Genomic DNA, 22585 nt, shown 5'->3' with positions numbered 1-22585 from the left:
ATTAGTGTGGAGACAGAGGGGATGACACAAGTGGAATTCTGAAAGTGGGGGGAGAAGGTGCCAGGATTCTTTTATGAATTGCATGTTGGGAGTGAGACAAAAAAGAGGAGTCAAGGATGGCTTCATGTTACTTGGGCTTGAACCCACATGAAAAGTGGACTAGATCAGATTTGGGGTTTGGAAATAATCCATCATGATGGTAAATGTTACCTGTGCTATTTTTAGAAGCAAGCATGATGTGTGCAACTTTTCTGCTGAACTTCCATTTTTACTTTTGACCATACCCCGTATTCTTGCCTGGAAAATTCCATGGACAAAGGAGCCTGGTGAGCCTCAGTCCATGGGGTTGCGAACAGTCAGACAAAATTGAGCAACTGAACATGTCAGGAGCCGCATTAAGCATTACTGACAAAATGGAGGCATGGTCCCCAGCCCCCTCTCCTCATTCCGCAGGCACGGATCCCGGGGTGAAGGAGTTAGGCCTTGTAATTCTGACTTCTCTTTTCCTCTCCTCGGCTGAGTTGACTGAAAAGGAATATTAAGGTGCTTATTGTTCTTAAGAGGAGCATGAGAAGGCATAAAGCCTTCTGCAGTTGTGTTCAGAAAATAATTCATAAAGTTAATCATTGACATTTGTTCAAGGACTTTTACAAAAGAGTGTTCCAGGATGAGCACATTGGCTGTAGCTTGAGGCCATGGGAGGGATTGATATCTGAAGCCTATTTGTGAGGAGAATGTTTATGGCAAAGGAGTTTACTGAATTTAGGGCTTAGAAATAATTAAAATAGTTAGAAGTTAAAGATTTAAGGAATGTTGTAAAGTTAGCATATTTTACTATAGCTTATAGAAGTTAGGAATTTTTAGAGACACTATAGCTAGAAGCCTTGTTAAGAGATAGTGAGCTCAGGATGTTAGGGGCAAACAGGATTTAGGAAGATAAGTAGTAAACTGAGGAATGTAGCATGAATTACAATGTAATCACAAGTTAACTATAGGACACATTAGAAGAGGTAGATAATAGATGATAAGGCTGATATCAAGAGAATCACTGAAGCAGGAACTCTGTTTGAAGAGCAACGATGATTTATGGAGATAATAAATCTGGGAGGGGGGAACTGAAAATGACAAACCTCTGGCCTAATTTTTTTGTAAAATTATAAAAGAGAATCTTAAACTTGAAATAAACAGGCAGTCCATAGAAAAATGAGAGGCTGTCTCATCGCTGACACCATTCACCTCTTCAAGTTGAATCCCTGGTTGCTGGAGTTGGACTCCGGCAGAACATGCTTGCTTGCAAAGCTATACATCTACAAAGATGACCACTGGATGAGTAAATACAATCTTTCAGATGGAAAATTATGCATTTTGAATAGTCTCTTATTATGGAGTGAGATAGTGGTAAAGCTCAAATTAGAATTCGAGGAGTCTTACTTCATATATATATATATATATTTTTTTTTTTTTTCTTAATACTTTCTCTCTAGTTTGACCAAATTGACTGAATTTAGAGGAACTAAACTGAGTTAGATGTTAAAACCAATGACTTTTTCTAGATTCCTATAGCAGTTTCCTTACCCTGTCTCCATTTTTCAGTAACAATTTTCTGTTTGCTTTCCTAGACTTCATATGCTATCCAGCCAATACCATGTATTTTGGGTTTTGTTACATTTCTCAACTTCTGACATCACTTTTATGTCAATTATCTATTGATGTGTGATATACCATCCCAAAATAAATTTCTTAAAACAACAATTATATCTGTTCACAATTCAGTGGATCAGTAATCTGATCTGAGCTCAAGAAGTTCTAATAAGACAGTCAAGTTCTTCTTCTGGTTTTCCTTGGGGCCATCTATCCAGATGTTCAAGTTGGTTTTAGAAAAGGCAGAGGAACCAGAGATCAAATTGCCAACATCCTCTGGATCATCGAAAAAGCAAAAAAGTTCCAGAAATACATCTATTTCTGCTTTATTGACTATGCCAAAGCCTTTGACTGTGTGGATCACAATAAACTGTGGAAAATTCTGAAACAGATGGGAATACCAGAACACCTGACCTGCCTCTTGAGAAATCTGCATACAGGTCAGGAAGCAACAGTTAGAACTGGACATGGAACAACAGACTGGTTCCAAATAGGAAAAGGAGTACGTCAAGACTGTATATTGTCACCCTGCTTATTTAACTTGTATGCAGAGTACATCATGAGAAACGCTGGGCTGGAAGAAATACAAGCTGGAATCAAGATTGCCGGGAGAAATATCAATAACCTCAGATATGCAGATGACACCACCCTTATGGCAGAAAGTGAAGAGGAACTAAATAGCCTCTTGATGAAAGTGAAAGAGGAGAGTGAAAAAATTGGCTTAAAGCTCAACATTCAGAAAACTAAGATCATAGCATCCGGTCCCATCACTTCATGGGAAATAGATGGGGAAACAGTGGAAACAGTGTCAGACTTTATTTTTGGGGGCTCCAAAATCACTGCAGACGGTGACTGCAGCCATGAAATTAAAAGATGCTTACAACAAAGGTCCATCTAGTCAAGGCTATGGTTTTTCCTGTGGTCATGTATGGATGTGAGAGTTGGACTGTGAAGAAGGCTGAGCGCCAAAGAATTGATGCTTTTGAACTGTGGTGTTGGAGAAGGCTCTTGAGAGTCCCATGGACTGCAAGGAGATCCAACCAGTCCATTCTAAAGGAGATTAGTCCTGGGTGTTCTTTGGAAGGAATGATGCTAAAGCTGAAACTCCAGTACTTTGGCCACCTCATGTGAAGAGTTGACTCATTGGAAAAGACTCTGATGCTGGGAGGGATTGGGGGCAGGAGGAGAAGGGGATGACAAAGGATGAGATGGCTGGATGGCATCCCTGACTTGATAGATGTGAGTTTGAGCGAACTCCTGGAGATGGTGATGGACAGGGAGGCCTGGCGTGCTGCAATTCATGGGGTCGCAAAGAGTCAGACACGACTGAGCAACTGAACTGAAGTCCTTGGAAGGAAAGTTATGACCAACCTAGATGGCATATTAAAAAGCAGAGACATTCCTTTGCCAACAAAGGTCCATCTAGTCAAGGCTATGGTTTTTCCAGTGGTCATGTATGGATGTGAGATTTGGACTGTGAAGAAAGCTGAGCACCAAAGAACTGATGCTTTTGAACTGTGGTGTTGGAGAAAACTCTTGAGAGTCCCTTGGACTGCATGGAGGTCCAACCAGTCCATCCTAAAGGAGATCAGTCCTGGGTGTTCATTGGAAGGACTGATGCTGAAGCTGAAACTCCAATACATTGGCCACCTCATGTGAAGAGTTGACTCATTGGAAAATACCCTGATACTGGGAAGATTGAGGGCAGGAGGTGAAGGGGATGACAGAAGATGAGATGGTTGGATGGCACCACCGACTCAGTGGACATGGGTTTGGGTGGACTCCGGGAATTGGTGATGGACAGGGAGGCCTGGCGTGCTGCGATTCATGGGGCCGCAAAGAATCGGACACCACTGCATGACTGAACTGCACTGACGGATGTGACTGTCATCAGCTAGTGCTTTGGCTCATTGGTCTAGGCAAACTCAGATGGGACAACTTGTTTAATAGCATATCAGACTTGGTCTCATCTTACATAGGCTATCCTTGACTCTTAATGTTATGGGAGAAGAATCTCTGTCAACAAGAAGGTACAGCTTATCACACAAGCAATTCTGCAGTCTCCACTTGAATCATATTTGTTATTAATAAAAATATCACTGTAAGTTGCTTTCTCCCAGAAGCAAATCCTGAGACAAGGAGTTATATGCAAGTCATTTTTTGGGGAAATGATTTAATTAAACTCTCAGTAGGCCAGTGGCAAGTAAGACATGGAAAAAAAAGCCAATGTTTTTGAGCAGGTTGTTAGCCATGAACAACTGAGGTTCCATCTCAATGGGGATCTCAGGGAGACAGTATAGGTCACATATCAGGGTTGGCCTCACTGAAATGGAAATTACCAGGATTTTGGGGGTCTAACTTCCTTTTATCATTGGCTTTCAGCAGTTCCAGTCTGTCCTGGGGAAGGGCTGAGATAAAGCCCTCAAGCAGATAATCACAGAACACTTAGATGCCATCAGGGTGTACTGGGACAGAGAATGGCAATAAACTACAGGGATCACACCCACGACAGCTACTACGGTCACTAAGATCCCATATATTCCTGTCCCTGCACTTGGTGTTATCGTCCAGTGTGTCGTTAGGTCATACAAGTGTCAATTTTAGAAAGAGGGAACCATGGTTTAGTGCAATAATCTAATCTTTCCAAGGACATGTAATCTGAACCCAAGTTGTCTTCAACATAAAAGTTTTGTTCTGTTTTTTTATCCTGTGATAGCTGAGACTTTCGGATCCTTCCTCAGTGACTTCTTTACTTCTTTAAAAATATTTTCCTTGTACATGGTGCCCTCATTCACACATCCACCTGACTCATAGTGTACTGAATGCATCGTCTATAGAAAGATGGGCTGAAAATAAGGCAGTTCTTTCTTAGGGGCAAGGGTTGAGCAGGTAAGTTGGGAGATGTGGATTAGTGTGAAATCGAGTGATAGTTCTGCCAAGAGGAGTCTTTTCTAGGGTTTTAAAGAAGGTCCTACCTTAAGGCATCAAACAACTCTTACTTATGTATTATTTCTAGGAGAAAGGAGTGGTTAATTCCTGGTTTAATCAAAATTATTTTTCTTAAATTAGATAACTATTACCAATTAAAAATTACTACCAAGAATTACTATTAAGATATTAAATCCTCAACTATTTGCTACTTTTAACATTTATTTTGTTCACTCAATGCATATTTATTATGCACTGGAATTCAAATACTAGTGCCTTCTAGAGTAGGAATTCTAGGAATTCAGGGATACTTTTGTTGACCCCCAACAGTAAATCAGATACATGTATTTAGTGTGTTCACAGCTCCCTGTACCTTTTCTTCTAGTACATACCATCACTGTAACCTTACTATAATAAATTTAGTAGTCTCCTCCTCTCATCGGTAAAGTCCTTTGGGTCATGAACTATATAATATTTGCTATCATTGTAGGTCAGAATGCAATATGCAAGACAAGGGATAAATATTTGTTAAATAAATAAATGAAAGATGAAGATAAAATGAAAAAATTGGACACTGTTTACATGCACCAGGGAATATAAGTGGTAGACTGGAAGATGCATACACCTCCCTCCAAAAATGGTTCTCCCAGTGCTCAGTGGTAAAGAAGCCACCTGCCAAGCAGAAGATACCGATTCTATCGTTGGGTCTGGAATATTCCCTGGAGGAGCAAATAGCAACCCACTCCAGTATTCTTGCCTGTGAAATCCCATGAACCAAGGAACCTGGCAGGCTACAGTCCATGCTGTCACAAAGAATCAGACACAATTTAGCAACTAAACTACCACTACCACTCTCCAAGAGGGATAATAAATGTCCTAATGCCAGGAATCTGTAACTATTACCTTATATGGTTTTAAAAAAGAGATCCTTGCAAAACTGATTAAATTAAGAATCTTGAGATAGAGGGATTATCCTGATTTAACCAGGCAAGCCTTAAGTACAATCATATTTATAAGAGGGAGGCAGAGGAACACTTGTCAGACAAAGAGAAAGCAATGTGACCACAGAGGCAGAAACTGGAGTGATGACGTTAGAAGTTAAGGAATGCCCGCAGCCACCAAAAACTCCTAAGATGCAAGTAGATTCTTCCCTAAGACCTCCAGAGGGAGCAGAGCCCAGCCAACACCTTGATTTTGATCCAGTGAAATTGATTTTGAATTTCTGACTTCCAGAACTGTAAGAAAACACATTTCTGTTGTTTAAAGTCACCAAATTTGTGATAGTTTGTTACAGTGGCTGTAGGAAATGAATACTGTAAAATATGTGATGTGTGCATGCATGCGTGCTCAATCAAGTCCAACTCTTTGCAACCCATGGACCATAGTCACTCAGGCTCCTCCATCCATGGGATTTTCCAGGCAAGGATATTGAAGTGAGTTGCCATTTCCTATTCTAGAGGTTTTCCCAACCCAGGGATCGAACCCACATCTCTTGCATCTCCTGTATTGGCAGGTGGATTCTTTACCACTGTGCCACCTGGGAAGCCTATAAAATATGTGAATCCAACACTAAAATATAAGGTAGCTGGTTATCACGTGCTAAAGAAGTTTAGTATAATTGCCTTAAGAGTTCGGAGGGGAAAGTATGAGTAGGAACAGGAATGGCAATCAGGCTCTCATTTTTGAAAGATGACTAATAATTGGTGAATTTTGAGGGCTGGGGGTGAGGGAAGGCTCTTTTGCACTGAAAAATCTTCCTACACAGAAGAGAAATCTACATAGTACAAAGCATGCTGGCTGAACAATACACAGTGATTTTATGTACAGTAAATCAGGTGAGGGCTAGTGATGTTAAGAGGGGAAGGGTGTGAATCAGATAGTAGAGGGTTTAGAATGGAAAACCTGGATGTGTGTTTTGTTTTGTCAGTGATAGAGAATCACTGAAACCTTTGAGGAAAAGTATGATGTGACCAGTGTTCTGCTTTAGGAGAATCAATGTGGCAGGTGTGTGGTTGGTGGAATGGGTGGCTACAATTTGTAGAGAGTTTAGAGAGCTCAGATAGAGGGTTACTGCATTGATCTGGGCACGAGGTAAGGAAGGCCTGAGCTGAATCTGGGGGCAGTGTGGCCAAAAAAGAAAATAATGGCTTTAGTATATCTAGTAGGAAGAGCCCTGGGGAGAGAGCCAGAAGACCTTTTAACTGAAGCAATAATAATTTAGAAATTAAAAAAAGTATTTATCTTCTCTGACCATCATGTGAAGTTTGAGCAAAAACTGAGCTTTAATACATCTTTGACTTTAAACAATCCAAATTTCTTTCCCTTTCTTTCAAGTTCAAATAGGGTAAAATCATGTTATAAGCTAAGCATTAAACTCAGAGAAATACCAAGAAAAAGCAAACCTTCTTAGCAGCCTTTAAATAAAAGTTGCTGATTTTTTGCATGTCCGTCTCTGTTCTTTCTAGTACTTACAACTACGATTCAACAAACCAGTTCGCTACGCAGCCACAGTCATCTACATCGTGCAAACGGTAAGGATGAAGGGCTGCTGCGGAGGCGGGTTGTGGGGCGGCAGGAATGGGTTCGTTTATTTCAAGAAGCAATTAACAGAGTTAAAGGAAAGATTCAACACTAAGAAGAAACTACTGTCTTCCAAGGATAGCACTTTCAAAATATGTGATTTTATAGAGGGATTTCCACATTTCATAGACTTCATATGTCTGTATAAATAATACCAAATACATATCATAAACCACCAAGGGGGCAAAAAAGCATTTTCTTAAATTTATTGTGAACTCTTATTTAACTTGTACAAGTTGCTTTTGATATGAAATGGTCTGGTAACTGTTTTTTGTTTTGTTTTGTTTTTGTTTTTTGCTAGTTTAGCTGTGTTGAACCAGAAATGCTCATTTCTGATGAAATGAGTTAGTTTCTGAAAATTAGTTTAAAATTATACTCTCAAACCAATACTCCCACATCCCCTTTTGGACTCTTCTCCTACCTCCTTGGTTCTAGGATATCCTCTTGCTGCCCACAGCTGCCTGTGGGATAGCTTTGATGCATTTCAATGACTCACCATGAACTTTCTTCTATAAGATAACCTTCTTCCATTTCTAAATTAAAACTTCCATCAGTGACTGAAGGATTTAAGAGCAAGAAAAAGGGGAAAACAATGCTCCTTAACCTGTCCTTTGTCACTTGCCTTTTAAAACTCTCACATGGATCTCTAAATGGTGAAATTCCATTTAAAACTATATGGGACCAGACCCACTTCTGTATGTGTAGTGGCCTCCAGTTCTGGGAGTTTGAAGGTATGCCCATAAAGGAGGTCGCCCATGTAGCTAGTTTTCCCTGCAAGGTGCTCTCCTCATAGATTATTCCATCTCCACTTTAAAGTCTATGTTTCAGCAAACTGCTAAAATGTGTTTGTGTCATGGTGATACGTGTATGAAGGGGCAGTGGAAGGGTGAGTCAAAAACTGAACCGTATTTTCATATCCTTCAGAAATACACCAGCTGTAGCCATAAAATCTCAAAATGTATAGCCATTTTAAAAGTCCAACAGCCTTCCTCTATCTCATGCTTATTATCCTTTTTTGCAAATTAGTTACAGTGGCCAAGGACTTCAAAATGAGAGTGTGAGGGAATGAAATGTTTGGAACAAGTTGAAGGAAATGTAGCACTAAGGCCGTAAGGAAATTTTTAGGAAGGTTTCCTTTCCATGTCGCTCTTCTCACTGTTCACCTGATTCTTGTCTCTCCACCAGATTCTCTACACGGGAGTGGTGGTGTACGCTCCTGCTCTGGCCCTCAATCAAGGTGAGTTAGCCACACTCCCTTGTGCTTTCCACCATTTTTATACCTGCGTTGTCACCTTGAGAAATGTATGCACAAAATCTTGTTGGGAAGACATTCCCCTGGTTAGAATACTACGCATTACCGTAGTTGTAACAACATAAAGCTCGAAAAATTGAACATTGAACATAATGCGAATAACTAGTTACTTGACTTTATCCACGTGGTTTCAAACATCCAATTTGATTGTCATTCGTTTTCTAATCACTAAAGTAATGACACATTTTTTTGAGGTTTGGTTGATTTACAATATTGTAAAGATTAGATTTTTTATTGTATTAGATTCAGGTATACATCAAAGTGATTCAGTTTTATGTATATTTTTCAAGTTATTTTCCATTATAGGTTATTAAAAGATATAGAATATGGTTCCCTGTGCTAAATCTTTGTTGTTTATCTTTTTCACGTATAACAGTTTAGAAATAGTATTAGAAATCCTGTGTGTGTGTGTGTTAGTCGCTCAGTCGTGCCCTGCTCTTTGTGACCCCATGGACTGTAGCTCACCATGCTCCTCTATCCATGGGATTCTCCAATCAAGAATACTGGAATGGATTGCCACTCCCTTCTCCAGGGAATCTTCCCAACCCAAGGATCAAACCTGGGTCTCCTGCATTGCAGGCAGATTCTTTCCCATCTGAGCTACCATTTATCCCTACTTCCTCTCTTTCCCCTTTGGTAACCATAAGTTGATAGTTTTGTGTTGTATACACACAACCTAAATAAGGTCATCTATAACATATGGTCCTTTCTGAGTAATCTCATGAAGAGGATATTCTGAATACATGAGTAAAAGGTGTTTGTAGTAATTATTTTAAGATTTACACTTGACCTTGTTGAAAGAATAGAATCCCAGGGGGAAAAAGGGAAAGAAAAACCAAAAGCAAAAGAAATTTCATAATGATATGTATAATATTAGAAGTCCTCAATATTCAATTTAATGGTGCTATGTGCTTATACTGAAAAATATTCACAGTCATTGTTGAGGTGGTTTCAAAGTATGCAGACTTTGTTAAGAAAAGCAAACAAATAATGAAATGTTTGGTGCAGAAATTGGACTAATTAAGTTTTTTAAGGAAAACAAACAAATAAACAAACAATTGGTACAGAGATTGGGAACTCCAGAATCTTAAAAAAAAACATTTGGCTTATAACATTACATGAAAACTATGGACCGGGTTGCTGCTGCTCAGTCATTTTAGTCGTGTCTGATTCTGCAACCCTATGGACTGTAGCCCACCAGGCTCCTCTGTCCTTGGGAATCTCCAGGCAAGAACACTAGAATGGGTTGCCATGCCCGCCTCCAGGGAGTCTCCCCAACCCAGGAATGGAATCCATGTCTCCTGTGTCTCCTACACTGCAGGTGGATTCTTTACTGCTGAACCACTGGGGAAGTCTCATGGACTGGGTTGAGTTATAATAATATAATAAAATAATCTCTATCAGATGTGATAAAATTTAATTTAATTTTGACCTCTAATTTGATTTTCATTTGCCCACAAAGAATACAGACAAGAATATTGTGATTTTTTCCTCATAAAGTTTGTTCTTTTACTGTTCTTAAAGGAACTTCTTTCAATATTTTTGTCTCCTTTCGTAGTGACTGGGTTTGATCTCTGGGGCTCTGTGTTTGCAACGGGAATTGTTTGCACATTCTACTGTACCCTGGTATGTATCTAGCTGTGAAAAAGTATTTAGCACTACCTCCTAATATGGGATAACGGCAAATTTTCAACAACAAGGCATCTAAGTATAGCAGAAATTGCTATTTCTCAATTAAATAGAAATATGCTGCCTTATCTGTAACAGTTTTCTGAGGAAGGTGCTGTTGTTTTATTTAAAATCCTTTTCCATATCAACCATTAGTAGAATTTGAGCTCTGGCCTCATTTGAGAGAGCCATGAGTAAAAGAAGATTTAATGACAGAAATATCTCCCTGCTTGAAGGTGAGGTGGCCATATGCAACTACTGAGAAAAAAAAAAAAAAAGTGCTCATTAACAGTGATTATAAGCCTTAGGTAACATTTATATTGGGTTGGCCAAAAAGGTCATTTGGGTTTTTCTGTAACATCTTATGGAAAAGCTGAACAAACTTTTTGACCAACCAGTACTTCATTGACTACTGGTTGCTGCTGCTAAGTCACTTCAGTCGTGTCCGACTCTGTGCGACCCCATAGACGGCAGCCCACTAGGCTCCTCTGTCCCTGGGATTCTCCAGGCAAGAATACTGGAGTGGGTTGCCATTTCCTTCTCCAATGCATGAAAGTGAAAAGTAAAATTGAAGTCGCTCAGTCGTGTCCAACTCTTAGCGACCCCATGGACTGCAGCCTTCCAGGCTCCTCCATCCATGGGATTTTCCAGGCAAGAGTACTGGAGTGGGGTGCCATTGCCTTCTCCATGACTACTGGCTAAGGAATACAAAATGTACCAATGAACAATCAATGATTGCTGGTATTTTGGAAACTTGAGGATTCCACACCTTGATTTTGTCTCTTATTGATGGATAAGCTTGGATTACATTTAACATTTGGCTTTACATATGCTTAGTTTTAACCAAGGAACTTGGGTAGTATTGGAAATTATATTTATGAAATTATTACAATTAGTTTAGTTCAACAAATATTCATTGAGCACCTATCATTTGTCATGCCCTATAATAGGAATCTTTATTCTTCTGAGCCATTGATACCATGCTTGCTAAATCACGACAGTTGTGTCCGACTCTTTGTGACCCCATGAACTGTAGCCTGCCAGGCTCCACTGTCCATGGGATTTTCTAGGCAAGAATACTAGAATGGGTTGCCATACCCTCCTCCAGGGGATCGTCCCGACCCAGGGATGGAACCCGAGTCTGCATTGCAGGCAGATTCTTTATCATCTGATCCACCAGGGAAGCCCTATTGGTACTATCAGTTCAGTTCAGTTCAGTTGCTCAGTTGTGACCGACTCTTGGCGACCCCAACTGCAGCATGCCAGGCCTCCCTGTCCATCACCAACTCCTGGAGTTTACTCAAACTCATGTCCATTGAGTCAATGATACCATCCGTCCATCTCATCCTCTGTTGTCCCCTTCTCCTCCTGCCCTCAATCTTTCCCAGCATCAGGGTCTTTTCCAATGAGTCAGTTCTTCACATCAGGTGGCCAAAGTATTGGAGTTTCAGCTTTAACATCAGTCCTTCCAATGAATATTCAGGACTGATTTCCTTTAGGATGGACTGGTTGGATCTCCTTGTATTGGTCCTACATATGGAGCCTATAAGTAACTAGTTAAGAATATGGCAATGGTTCCCAGATAGTCAGATTGTCTTTCCCCCTTTATAGAGAAAAATAAAATAATTGATAAATTATTACATAGTATTTTGATATAGCATACTGTCCATGAATTTTGGCCTTGTGTGCATATCACCTACTTTTTTTTAACATGTTATGATAATATACAATTTTAAAATGTTCTTATCTCTTTTTTCATACTTATAAATCCCATCTTTTCTTTACACGGCAAAGCTTCATCTTATTTTTTTTTTCTATTCCATTCTCATGACCATGCTTCTGTTCCAGACACACATCTCCTTTTGTTGTTGTTCAGTCCCTAAGTCATTTCTAACTCTGTGAATCCATAGAGCACAGCACAGCAGGCTCCCTTTTCCTTCACTATCTCCTGGAGTTTGCTCAAATTCACGTCCATTGAGATGGCGATGCCATCTAACTATCTCATCCTGGACTTCCCAGGTGGTGCAGTGGTGAAGTGTCCACCTAACAAGCAGGAGACAGGTTCCATCCCTGGGTTGAGAAGATCCCCTGGAGAAGGAAATGGCAACCCATTCCAATATTCTTGCCCAGGAAATCCCAGGACAGAGGAGCCTGGAGGGCTACACTCCATGAGGCTGCAAAAAGTTAGACATGACTGAGCATACACACATCTCCTACCTAAATTAAAAATGGGCTTCTACTTCATACATGTCTGGCCATACGTAACAGATTAGTGGCTTCAAAGTATTTGCCTGTAGGAAGATAACTAGATGCATTGCCAGGGACATGAAAGGCAGACTTCTTAGCAACAGTAATGGAAGCCAGAGCAGTGAAACAATATCTTCAAAGCATTGAAAGAAACAATTGTCAATTATAATTGTGTACTCAGCAAAACTATCTTTCAGCAAAACTATCAACTGTCAAGAACTAAGAGAAATTACTATTAACATATCTTCCCCAGAGAATAACCTAAAGGAAGTATTGTGGGAAGAAATAAAATTCTCTAGATTTTGATGGAAAAAATGACAAAAATATAATAATAAACAGTTAGTAAGTCTAGTCAAACAATTTTTGGTGCTTAATCACAATAATTTTATAGTGTGGTATAATTTATATAATGTTAAATAATATAATTTATAATATTAATATGTAATAACAATAATTATATGTGATTTAGGGATTAAAAAGAATAATTTCATTTAGACCTCAATAGCATGTAAATCAGGGAGAGAGTACTTAGATTTAAAGATGTTTTAATCCTTGAATTGTTGGAGATTAAGACATTTTAAAAATTTAGACTTTAAATGAAAAATTCATGGCACAATTTCAAGGGGACCCATTTAAATAAAAGTCAAAGTAGAAAAAGGGAATTAAAACAAAGTGGAAAAAAAAATATCACCCTCAACTGATTTAAGCAAAAGGAAAAAAAAAAATATATAGAAAAAGTAGAACAAATAGCAAAAAGATGTCAGAAACAAGTCTGGATATTTTAAAAATCACAATAAACAAAAATGAGCTAAATGTACTACCTCTTAATTGCTTTCAGTGCTTCCCTCCAGCCTGCATACCTCTGTCAGCCTAATCTTCTTCAAATATGCATCTCTTCATGCCACTCGACTGATCTAATTCTCTCTCTGCTTGCATTGTTCACAGGATAAAGTGTAAACTTCTTAGACTAGTGTTGAAAATCTTTCTGTCTGTGAGTCAGTCCGCCCAATTTGATCTCTCCTCACCACACCTCTATTCCATCCTCTCTGGCCAGGCTGCAGGCTTCAATGTCTCACCAAAACAATGGCTCATCTAGCTAACACTTGCTCATATTGCAGTCTCTTACTCTGATAATCCCATGGATGTATAGCATAGCTAAGATAATCAGTGGACAGTGGAAAATATTTTAAAAATAAGAAGAAATAATTCCTGCCATTCAGGAGTTTGCAACCTAGTGAGATAAACAGTCAGCAACACAAAACAACACAGACTGATTAAATACCTAAGTGACACTCTAGATACAATCAGGATTATATATGAGTGGTGTGTGGGTAGGTGTGGTTCTTGCTATATGAAGGAGTCATAAAAATCAGAGAAGTTTTCATGCTAGCTATAATCTGCCTTTTGATGCACGTTTGATAAAGTGGTTTGTTCTCTTGCCCCAGGTCTAGCTTAAGTTCAGGTTTATACATACTTTTGCATAACCCATGCCAAATAGCCTCTGAAAGGATGTCTTTGGCATTGGTCTTTGTATCACCAAAATCTGATATTTGGATTTGGATTTGGAAGGGTTTTATCGCCTTTAAAGAAAATCAAAATACCACTACTTAGGAGGGATAAGTAAGAGATTGAATATCTTTCCAATCAGAAATTGAACAGAATATGCAAATACAATGCATCTGGAAGAGACTTTTATGTCTATTTTTTAAACTCATTTTAATTTTAATTACACAAGAAATGATGAGACAAATCCAATGTCTTCTTTCTTCTCAAGATAAAGATGAAGCCTGTCATCTTTTATAGAAGTTCTTGACACTCTGGAGGAGTAACTGAGGATAATAATTCTATTTTTCAGAGTTAAAAATATCGCATCCTTTCATTCCCATAGTGCTTATTCATTTTCAAAGTACTTTTAAAATATATCACTTCATTTAATCTTTCCTAGTTTGCGCATTCCACCTTCGCCATGGTCCTAAGAGATTTCCCAGCAGCCTCTTTCTTTCATCCTTTCTTCTTGCCCTCATAGTTCCAACTAGAATTTTACATTGGAGTCACCTGGGGGGCTTTCAGAAACACTTAGAACTGCCCCAACCCAGACCTCATTTTATTCTGAATTCCTGGGAATGGGGTTCAGACATTGTTTTTTGTTTGTGTGCTTTTAAATTCCCCAAGTGACTCTGAAGAGGATCCAGATTAGATAACAACTACTCTAACTACTTGCTTAATCACCCTCTCCTGAAATCTACTGTTAGATCCACCCTCCTGACACTCTGGTTTGCTCATCTCACTATTTGATCTTCCTCCAGCTCTTAAAATGCTTTTCGCCATGAATATATGGAATCGATCATTCCTTCCTAGTTCTTTTCTTTTTTTTCAGTAGCCTACCATCTCAGTTTCCCCAAATTTATTCACTAAATTTACAAAAATAAATCTCAAGTTGTACAAGCCAGACCCAGATGATTATCCCCAATAAACTTGGCAGATAAAAGGTGTTCAGTGACTGTGAAAGGAAGGGAGAAGGAAAGAATGAAAGAAAGGAAGGGAGAAAGGGAAGAAAAAGACAGAAAGGATGATATCTAGCAGATAGCAAAGAGGCTGTGCAGAAATGGAAGAGTTTGAGTCTTCACTTTAAGAACTCACATCCATTCTCTTCATTTCAGGGAGGATTAAAAGCAGTAGTGTGGACAGATGCATTTCAGATGGTTGTCATGATCGTGGGCTTCTTAACGGTTCTCATTCAAGGATCAACCCATGCTGGTGGATTACACAGTGTATTAGAACAAGCAGAAAATGGATCTCGATTAAATATATTTGAGTATGTCCAATGCTACTTTTTCTTGTTTTATAAAGATTTAGCTGTATGACCTCATCACCTAAAATAATATTTGGGCATCAAAGGAATGTGTTTGCTCACTCATTTCTCTCTGCTTCATAGCTTTGATGTAGATCCTCTCAGGAGGCACACTTTTTGGACAATCTCAGTGGGAGGAACTTTTACATGGCTTGGGATCTATGGAGTTAATCAGTCGACCATCCAGCGATGCATCTCTTGCAAAACAGAAAAGCATGCGAAGCTGTAAGTTATTAATAAACATTTTTGTGTTTTCTTCTCTGCCATTCTTGGGTATTTATATGCTTTGAATGTGTATGCTGCTGCTGCTGCTAAGTCGCTTCAGTCGGGTCCGACTCTGTGTGACCCCATAGACGGCAGCCCACTAGGCTCCTCTGTCCCTGGGATTCTCCAGGCAAGAATACTGGAGTGGGTTGCCATTTCCTTCTCCAATGCATGAAAGTGAAAAGTAAAATTGAAGTCGCTCAGTCGTGTCCGACTCTTAGCGACCCCATGGACAGTAGCCTAAGGATTTTCCAGGCAAGAGTACTAGAGTGGGGTGCGATTGCCTTCTCCGTTGAGTGTATATATATATATGTGTAAAAGAGAGAAAGAAGTGAAGGTTCGTTTAACCTTTTCAATAATTTTTTGAGGCAGGCATGACTATTCCCTTCTCTATGAGGAAGTGGCAGTGCTGGGATTTGAACTTGTTTTTGTTTGACTTTGCTCACTATCACTTGTTGCTTTCATTTTTTGAGCAATTAATAGGTTAAATTAGGTGCTGTGGGAGACAATGCAGAGATAAAGAGCACCTATGTCTTACCTACAGTTTTGGTGATGAGTTGGTTCTCATCATTATTTCCATTCACCATGTGGTCTCTTCAACTAGCATCTTCATTTTGATGGATTTACCATAAAAGTTTCCAAGGAGGTTAAGAGAATAAAACACAAGGTAATGAGTCAGTCATAACAGGACTTTAGTGGCTCCAACTCCTGCCAGGATAATCAGTAACCAGTCTTACCAGGCCACTTACTCTGAAGAACACCACAGAGTCACAACTTGTTAAGCCTTTTTTAAACCATGCAAGTCATCCCGCTCTCCAGAGTGGAGACCAAATGAAGTTATACACTGTTTTGTTTTGTTTTGTTTTGTTTTTTTGCAAAGCTGGAATAAATAAGCTAGAATTGCATTGAAAATAGGCATTTCATCCTCATTGCTGCTATCCAAAGTTCCAGCCTCTGCAGACTTGTCAGGATGCCCTTAACTTCTTTTGGAATGAGAAACAGTCTCTATAAATATTTCCTCAGCTGATCATAAAGACTTTAAGTGCATAGTTTCTTATTTAGATGGAATAAAAGATACAAGTAAATGGACATGGTTCAACATTTTGTGACTTGAATTACAAAAGGGAATATGTTACTTATATAGTTCACATACCCTCAGAAGGAAGAAGTGAATATGTTGTTTACTATTCTATCATTTCATATCTTATTACAATAAATAATATTAAACTCTCTACACATGTGATCATCACTTTATCAAATAGTTGAATTGCTTAAAATGTATTCAAGATCAAATGTAATTTTGATCTTAAAAATAATATGAAATTAGAATGTATTTAAAATTCTGCATTAAAATAAACTAGAGGATATCTGATAGGGGAAGAATCCTTAGGTGAAATAAATAATAATTCTCTGTTAGAGCAAGGGTTTTTTTGGTCTTATGTGCTTGTGTTATACCATTTATTCTTGTGAACATGACCAATTTCTTCCTATTACTATAATAGTACCTAAAAGTTAGGAAATGTACTTTTTTCATCATATTCCCCACATGTCCAAGAATGATGCTTTGTGCTCATTAAATATTTATTACTTATTTAACAAAGCAATGCTTCAAGAAGGTGATGCTTATATATGTGAGTGTATAAGCATATAAATTGATACATATATACATAGGAATTTTTATGTATGTGTATGTGTGTCTGTGTAGGAGTGTGTGTGTGTAGGAGTGCTTGTGTATACTCCTGCAAGTGTACTTGTGTTTGTGTATCTTTCAGTCTCATTTAGTGGACTGGTTTAAATTAAGCAACCCATTCATAATAGTTTCTTGGAATTTGTTACATTAGTATTTGATGCATATGAAAACTGTCAGAAAAGGAGAGATACTCATAAAGGAAGAAATATGTATAATTTCCTAAGCATTTAAGATCGCCATTCTTGGTTTGACCCATCCCTACTCCCATGGAGAGACCAGAACTATGGTAGGAATTTTGTTAGAATAAGGAAAGATGAAAAAATGAAAACTGTCTTTAGAAAATATTTACCTGTAAGAGTCTAAGTTAATTTCATTGATATCATCAAGAAGTGAGAAATCAGCCCAAGTGGTCAGTACAGTTAAAGTGCCCGTAGCTGGAGGGGAGATTGCTAGAGTAGAGATCTACTGGGACCCTCATTTGTCACAGAACTTGAGCATCAAGGCCAGCACTGGGGCACCTGAATGCCACTCAGAGCCAGCTGCCAGCAGACTCTGACCTAGAAGGCTCTACAGAATGTTGATCACAAGTACCACTTCCATTCAATTATCTGATGTGATTAAAACAGTCCATCAGGGCTAAACCTATGCATCATTGGTAGGCAAAAATACATCCAGAAAGTTCATACTGAATGTGGCTGTAAGTGAAAACCAAAAGTGACCCATTATAAATGAATTTAATTGCATGGTCAGAATTCTGATTACTTATAAAAGACACCTTCATCTTAAGCTAAATCTTCACACCTAGGAATAGTATCACTTACCGTCATCTTAGATGTGCTCCCTGGAAACTTCCTTGGACTCTTGTTTCTAGACATCCATTTACATTTCAGGACTGCTGGTGGGAGATAGTGCTGTGAGGGCAGGAGAAGCTGGTGCAGGTTATCAGGTCCTTCCCACCACCACTCATCTCTCAGCTAAGATGAGCACGTCCACATGCAGTCACTTTTGTTCCATTCTCATTGCCTTTGTTTATTTTCTTTGTATCTCTTACCATATATAAAAACACCTTGTTTATTTTGCTTTGGTGATTATTATCTGCCTCCAGTGGGTTCTGGGTTGCCCACTGCTATGTCCTCAGTACCTAGAAGAACCTGGTACATAATGATGCCTAATAAGTATTTTCTGAATGAATCAACAAAATGGCTTAGGTTTCAAATAGGAGAATTAGCCTTGCAGGGAGTTAAAGTATATCTCTAATGAAAAAATGGGTTTCCCAGGTAGTGCAGAGGTAAGGAATCCACCCGCCCATTGCTGAAGACGCAGGAGACACAGGTTCAGTGCCTGGGTTCAGGATCAGGCAAGATCCCCTGGAGAAGGGCATGACAATCCACTCCAGTATTCTTGCCTGGAGAATCCTATGGACAGAAGAGCCTGGCTACAGTCCATGGGATCACAAAGAGTCGGACATGACTGAGCACGCACACACACCTAGATCCAGTGTGAGGCCAGCCAGATTTCAAATCTTCCCTGATGTCATGGTCTTGTGCAAGTTGGAAAAGAATTTCCAGACATGAAGCAGAATGAGAGGAGAATAGTTTATTAGAGCAGAAAACACTGTTAGAGCAGTGGGCCGGCTCAAGGGAGAGTTGAGGCTTTTGTGGATAGTAGCCAATTTTTAGAGCTTCAAGATAAAGAAAACTCCTGCTGGAAGGGTGGCATTAGATTATTTGTTAGGGTGCTATAGAGTAGGTATTTTTACCTAATATGGGATCAGGGAGTTGGCAGATTTAGATTAGGGCTGCTCATGGCAATGGCTGCTATGGCGTCTAGTCAGTTCCAGAGCTGACCTTAGCGCAGGTCCCACGTCTGTGGCCTTGGTACAAGGCCTTACACCTATGTCCTGGGCATATGTCTCCACACCTGAGATTTAGAAAATGTGTAATATTTTGACTTTCAAAGGACAGTATGAATACAACATAGCCATAGGATACTACAAATGCATTCAAACTGAAGTTAAGCAGAATTTTGTAGAATTTAAAAGAATAAAAAAGAATTGCTTCAAAGAAATAGGGAAAATGACTTTAGGTTTGTCATACTTTATATTGCCTTTTAAAAAACTGAACTTTAAATTTCATCTGACTTAATCCCTAAAGTGAATATTGCCAAAATGTGTCTACTTCTACATTTATCTCATCATCCCTCTGGGGGAAAAAAAGATGTTAAAACATAAGTTGGCTTTTTGACAGTTTCATGAATTGAGAGAGGGGAAATTATTTGAAGTTATATGATATGAGTTATTGATACATAAAATTTCACCCAAGGAATTAGACCTGACCCCATATTTAAGGCTTCGCAGAAAACCTCTCAATTTCAAAAGCTTTACAGAAAAACTCTCGAATTAAAAAACCCATTAAAAATCTACCTCGTTTAAATTTCATAATCAGTCTAAAAATGTAACATTCCCAAATAAAAATGAAAAAATACAAAATGTAATAATTTTTTAAAATTGAAATATAATCGACATAATATTATGGGGCTTCCCCGGTGGAACAGTGGTAAAAAATCTGCCTTCAATGCAGGAGCCACAGGAGATGCAGGTTCAATCCCTGGATTGGGAAGATCATCTGGAAGAGGACATGGCAACCCACTCCAATGTTCTTGCCTGGAGAATCCCATGGACAGAGGAGCCTGGTGGCCTACAGTCCATAGCGTTTCAGAGTCGGACACGACTGAAGTGACTTAGGACACACATAATATTATATTCGTTTCAGGTATATAACATAGTGACTTGATATCAGAATATACAGATTTCTGAAGGCTAGAGAATTTTATTTTATAGCAAAAAGGCCCTCCAAATTTTGTCTTGATTCTTTGGTAATGACCTTGTTGACTTAGAAAAATGCACAATGTGACAGATGCAAGTTAAATTTTATTTGGGGCAAAAAATGAGAACTGAAGCCCAGAAGATAGCTGATGATTTTGGTGAAGAAAGAATACATGCAGTCAAGCACATGTTTTTCCAGAAGATTTCTAACTAGTCTGGTGAAGCTTTTGCTAGTCACTAGGAACAGTCATCACCATGAAGAATTTTAATGCTTTTCTAGATATAAGGAGATATAAAAATTGAGCTCATAAAATTAGCTGCTTAAAATATCTAACTATCTGAAGACCTGTCCTGCCAGTTTTTCCTGAACACAGAGTGCCTCATTTCTGGTCTCCAACCTAAACTCCTTTCAGGATGTGTTGAAAATCAGCAGCTACAGCAGCTCATGATTTAATGCCATGCTGCTGCTGCTGCTAAGTCACTTCAGTCCTGTCCAACTCTGTGTGACCCTATAGACAGCAGCCACCAGGCTCCCCCATCCCTGGGATTTTCCAGGCAAGAACACTGTAGTGGGTTGCCATTTCCTTCTCCAATGCATTAAAGTGAAAAGTGAAAGTGAAGTCGCTCAGTCGTGTCCGACTCTTCGAGACCCCATGGACTGCAGCCAACCAGGCCCCTCCGTCCATGGGATTTTCCAGGCAAAGTTCTGGACTGGGGTGTCATTGCCTTCTCTGATTTAATGCCATGACAAGTGCCAAATTGTAGTTGACAACCTCACCACATTGTAGTATGACATAGAGTCTACCGTGTGTTCTTTTCTAGAGCCTTGTACTTCAATTTGCTAGGTCTCTGGATCATTCTGCTATGTGCAGTCTTTTCTGGTTTAACCATGTACGCACACTTCAAAGACTGTGATCCTTGGACTTCGGGCATCATCTCAGCCCCAGACCAGGTATGTGCTCCCTTGGGGCCAGCTGAAATGAGTGTGTTTCTGGCCATCACTAGATAATGTTGAGCCTTTCTCTTTTTCTACCTGGACCTCTAGCTATTTCCCAAACCCCACGATTTGATTTCTTTCCTCTCCTCTTGGATGATATTGTCACAGACCAGGGTCTATAGTCTTCACTCTCTCCTCCTACATGTTAAACTGTGCCACTGTGTCCTGTGGGAGCTCCTCTCCCACAAATCTGGCTCCAGAGTAGAACCATAATACCTAGACTCCCTGAAGACCTGTTTTAAGCACTTGTTTTTATAGCTTGGTTTCTATCATAAAGTAAACAGGCAAGAAAATAGCACACATTGAAAACATTAAAAAAAATTAAAGGTTTCTGAACGTTCTAAAGTTCATACAGTGGGTTTTCCTAATATGACTGTCTGCTTCCTACCCCTTCTTCTACCCTACAGCTGGACCTCAGGTCCATGGAAATTGGATGGATCATAACTTCATTTGCTGGCATTTAAAAACCATAGTCAATGAAAACTTCTTTATAATTACTTTCTTTTTTTCCCCACCTTCTTTTGCTAAAAAGCTACAATACGTGCTCAGATGCTTAGTCTTGCCCAACTATTTATGACCCCATGGACTGTCAGCCACCAGTCTTCTCTGTCCATGGGATTCACGCAGCAAGAATACTGGAGTGATGTACTATTTCCCCCTCCAGAGGATCTTCCCACCCCAGGGATGGCATTCGTGTCTCTTACATCTCCTGCATTGGCATGCAGGTTCTTTACCACTAGTGCCGCACAGGAAGCCCCCCAAATCCCACATTTCAGACACTGCTGATGAGACCACTCACCTGTCCCATCTCGTCTTGCCTCCTCTTCAGCTGATGCCATACTTCGTCATGGAGTTATTTTCCACGATGCCTGGACTTCCAGGACTTTTCGTGGCTTGTGCCTTCAGTGGAACTTTGAGGTTAGTGTATTGATAACACTTGTCAATAGTGTTCTGATAATGAGGATGGTAATAACAAAGCAACAACGATGACAAGAGTATTAGTGGTACTCACCACCAGTATCACTGAGTTCTCACTGTGTATTAGCTGCCTTCTGAATGCTTTATATGTATCTGTTCATCTCATATACATATATGTATCTCAGATACATATATGTATATGAGACTGAAACTACTCATTATCCTCTGCTGACAGATAAGGAAACTGAGATTTAGCAAGGTAGATAACTTACCCACGGTAAGAGAGTAAACTGCAGAAGTGGTATGTAAACCTAGGCCTGCTCTTGCACTACATCTCTCTGTTTATTTTCTCAACCTCTTCTGGAGCTCACTGCCCCCATGGTTTCACATCACTTGCCCACAAGGCAGCTCTGTTTGCTGGCATTTCTCATTCAGCTGCAGTAGATTCTTCCAGATCTCTTCTTTGCAATCCATTCTCTACATCTTCAGTAACACACTCAGGCAGCTAAGAACATCCATTTCCAAAATGTAGGCATTATTATAAATTCAAAATTATTCACACATTTACTCTGACAGATATGTTAAAAGGCTTATACTATGCCAGGCACAGCTGGTGACCGTGCGGAAGCTGCAGACAAGATTGGCGTAAATGTTGCCCTTAAATA

General features: G+C 39.4%; 1 protein-coding gene across 1 annotated transcript in view; it reads left to right on the top strand.

The window, feature by feature from the left end:
• SLC5A12 (solute carrier family 5 member 12) overlaps positions 1-22585 on the top strand; it is a 49468-nt gene that overhangs the window by 3705 nt on the left and 23178 nt on the right. The window contains exons 2-8 of the mRNA XM_055549166.1: positions 7035-7100; positions 8335-8386; positions 10020-10087; positions 15037-15191; positions 15312-15452; positions 20828-20957; positions 21832-21920. Of these exons, the coding sequence (XP_055405141.1) occupies positions 7035-7100; positions 8335-8386; positions 10020-10087; positions 15037-15191; positions 15312-15452; positions 20828-20957; positions 21832-21920 (701 nt within the window). The remainder of the gene's footprint in view (positions 1-7034; positions 7101-8334; positions 8387-10019; positions 10088-15036; positions 15192-15311; positions 15453-20827; positions 20958-21831; positions 21921-22585) is intronic.

Source organism: Bubalus kerabau, chromosome 15 (genome assembly GCF_029407905.1).
Source record: "Bubalus kerabau isolate K-KA32 ecotype Philippines breed swamp buffalo chromosome 15, PCC_UOA_SB_1v2, whole genome shotgun sequence".
NCBI lineage: Eukaryota > Metazoa > Chordata > Mammalia > Artiodactyla > Bovidae > Bubalus > Bubalus kerabau.
Note: the sequence above shows the minus strand (reverse complement) of the source record. Positions and strands in the feature narration are given on the sequence as shown.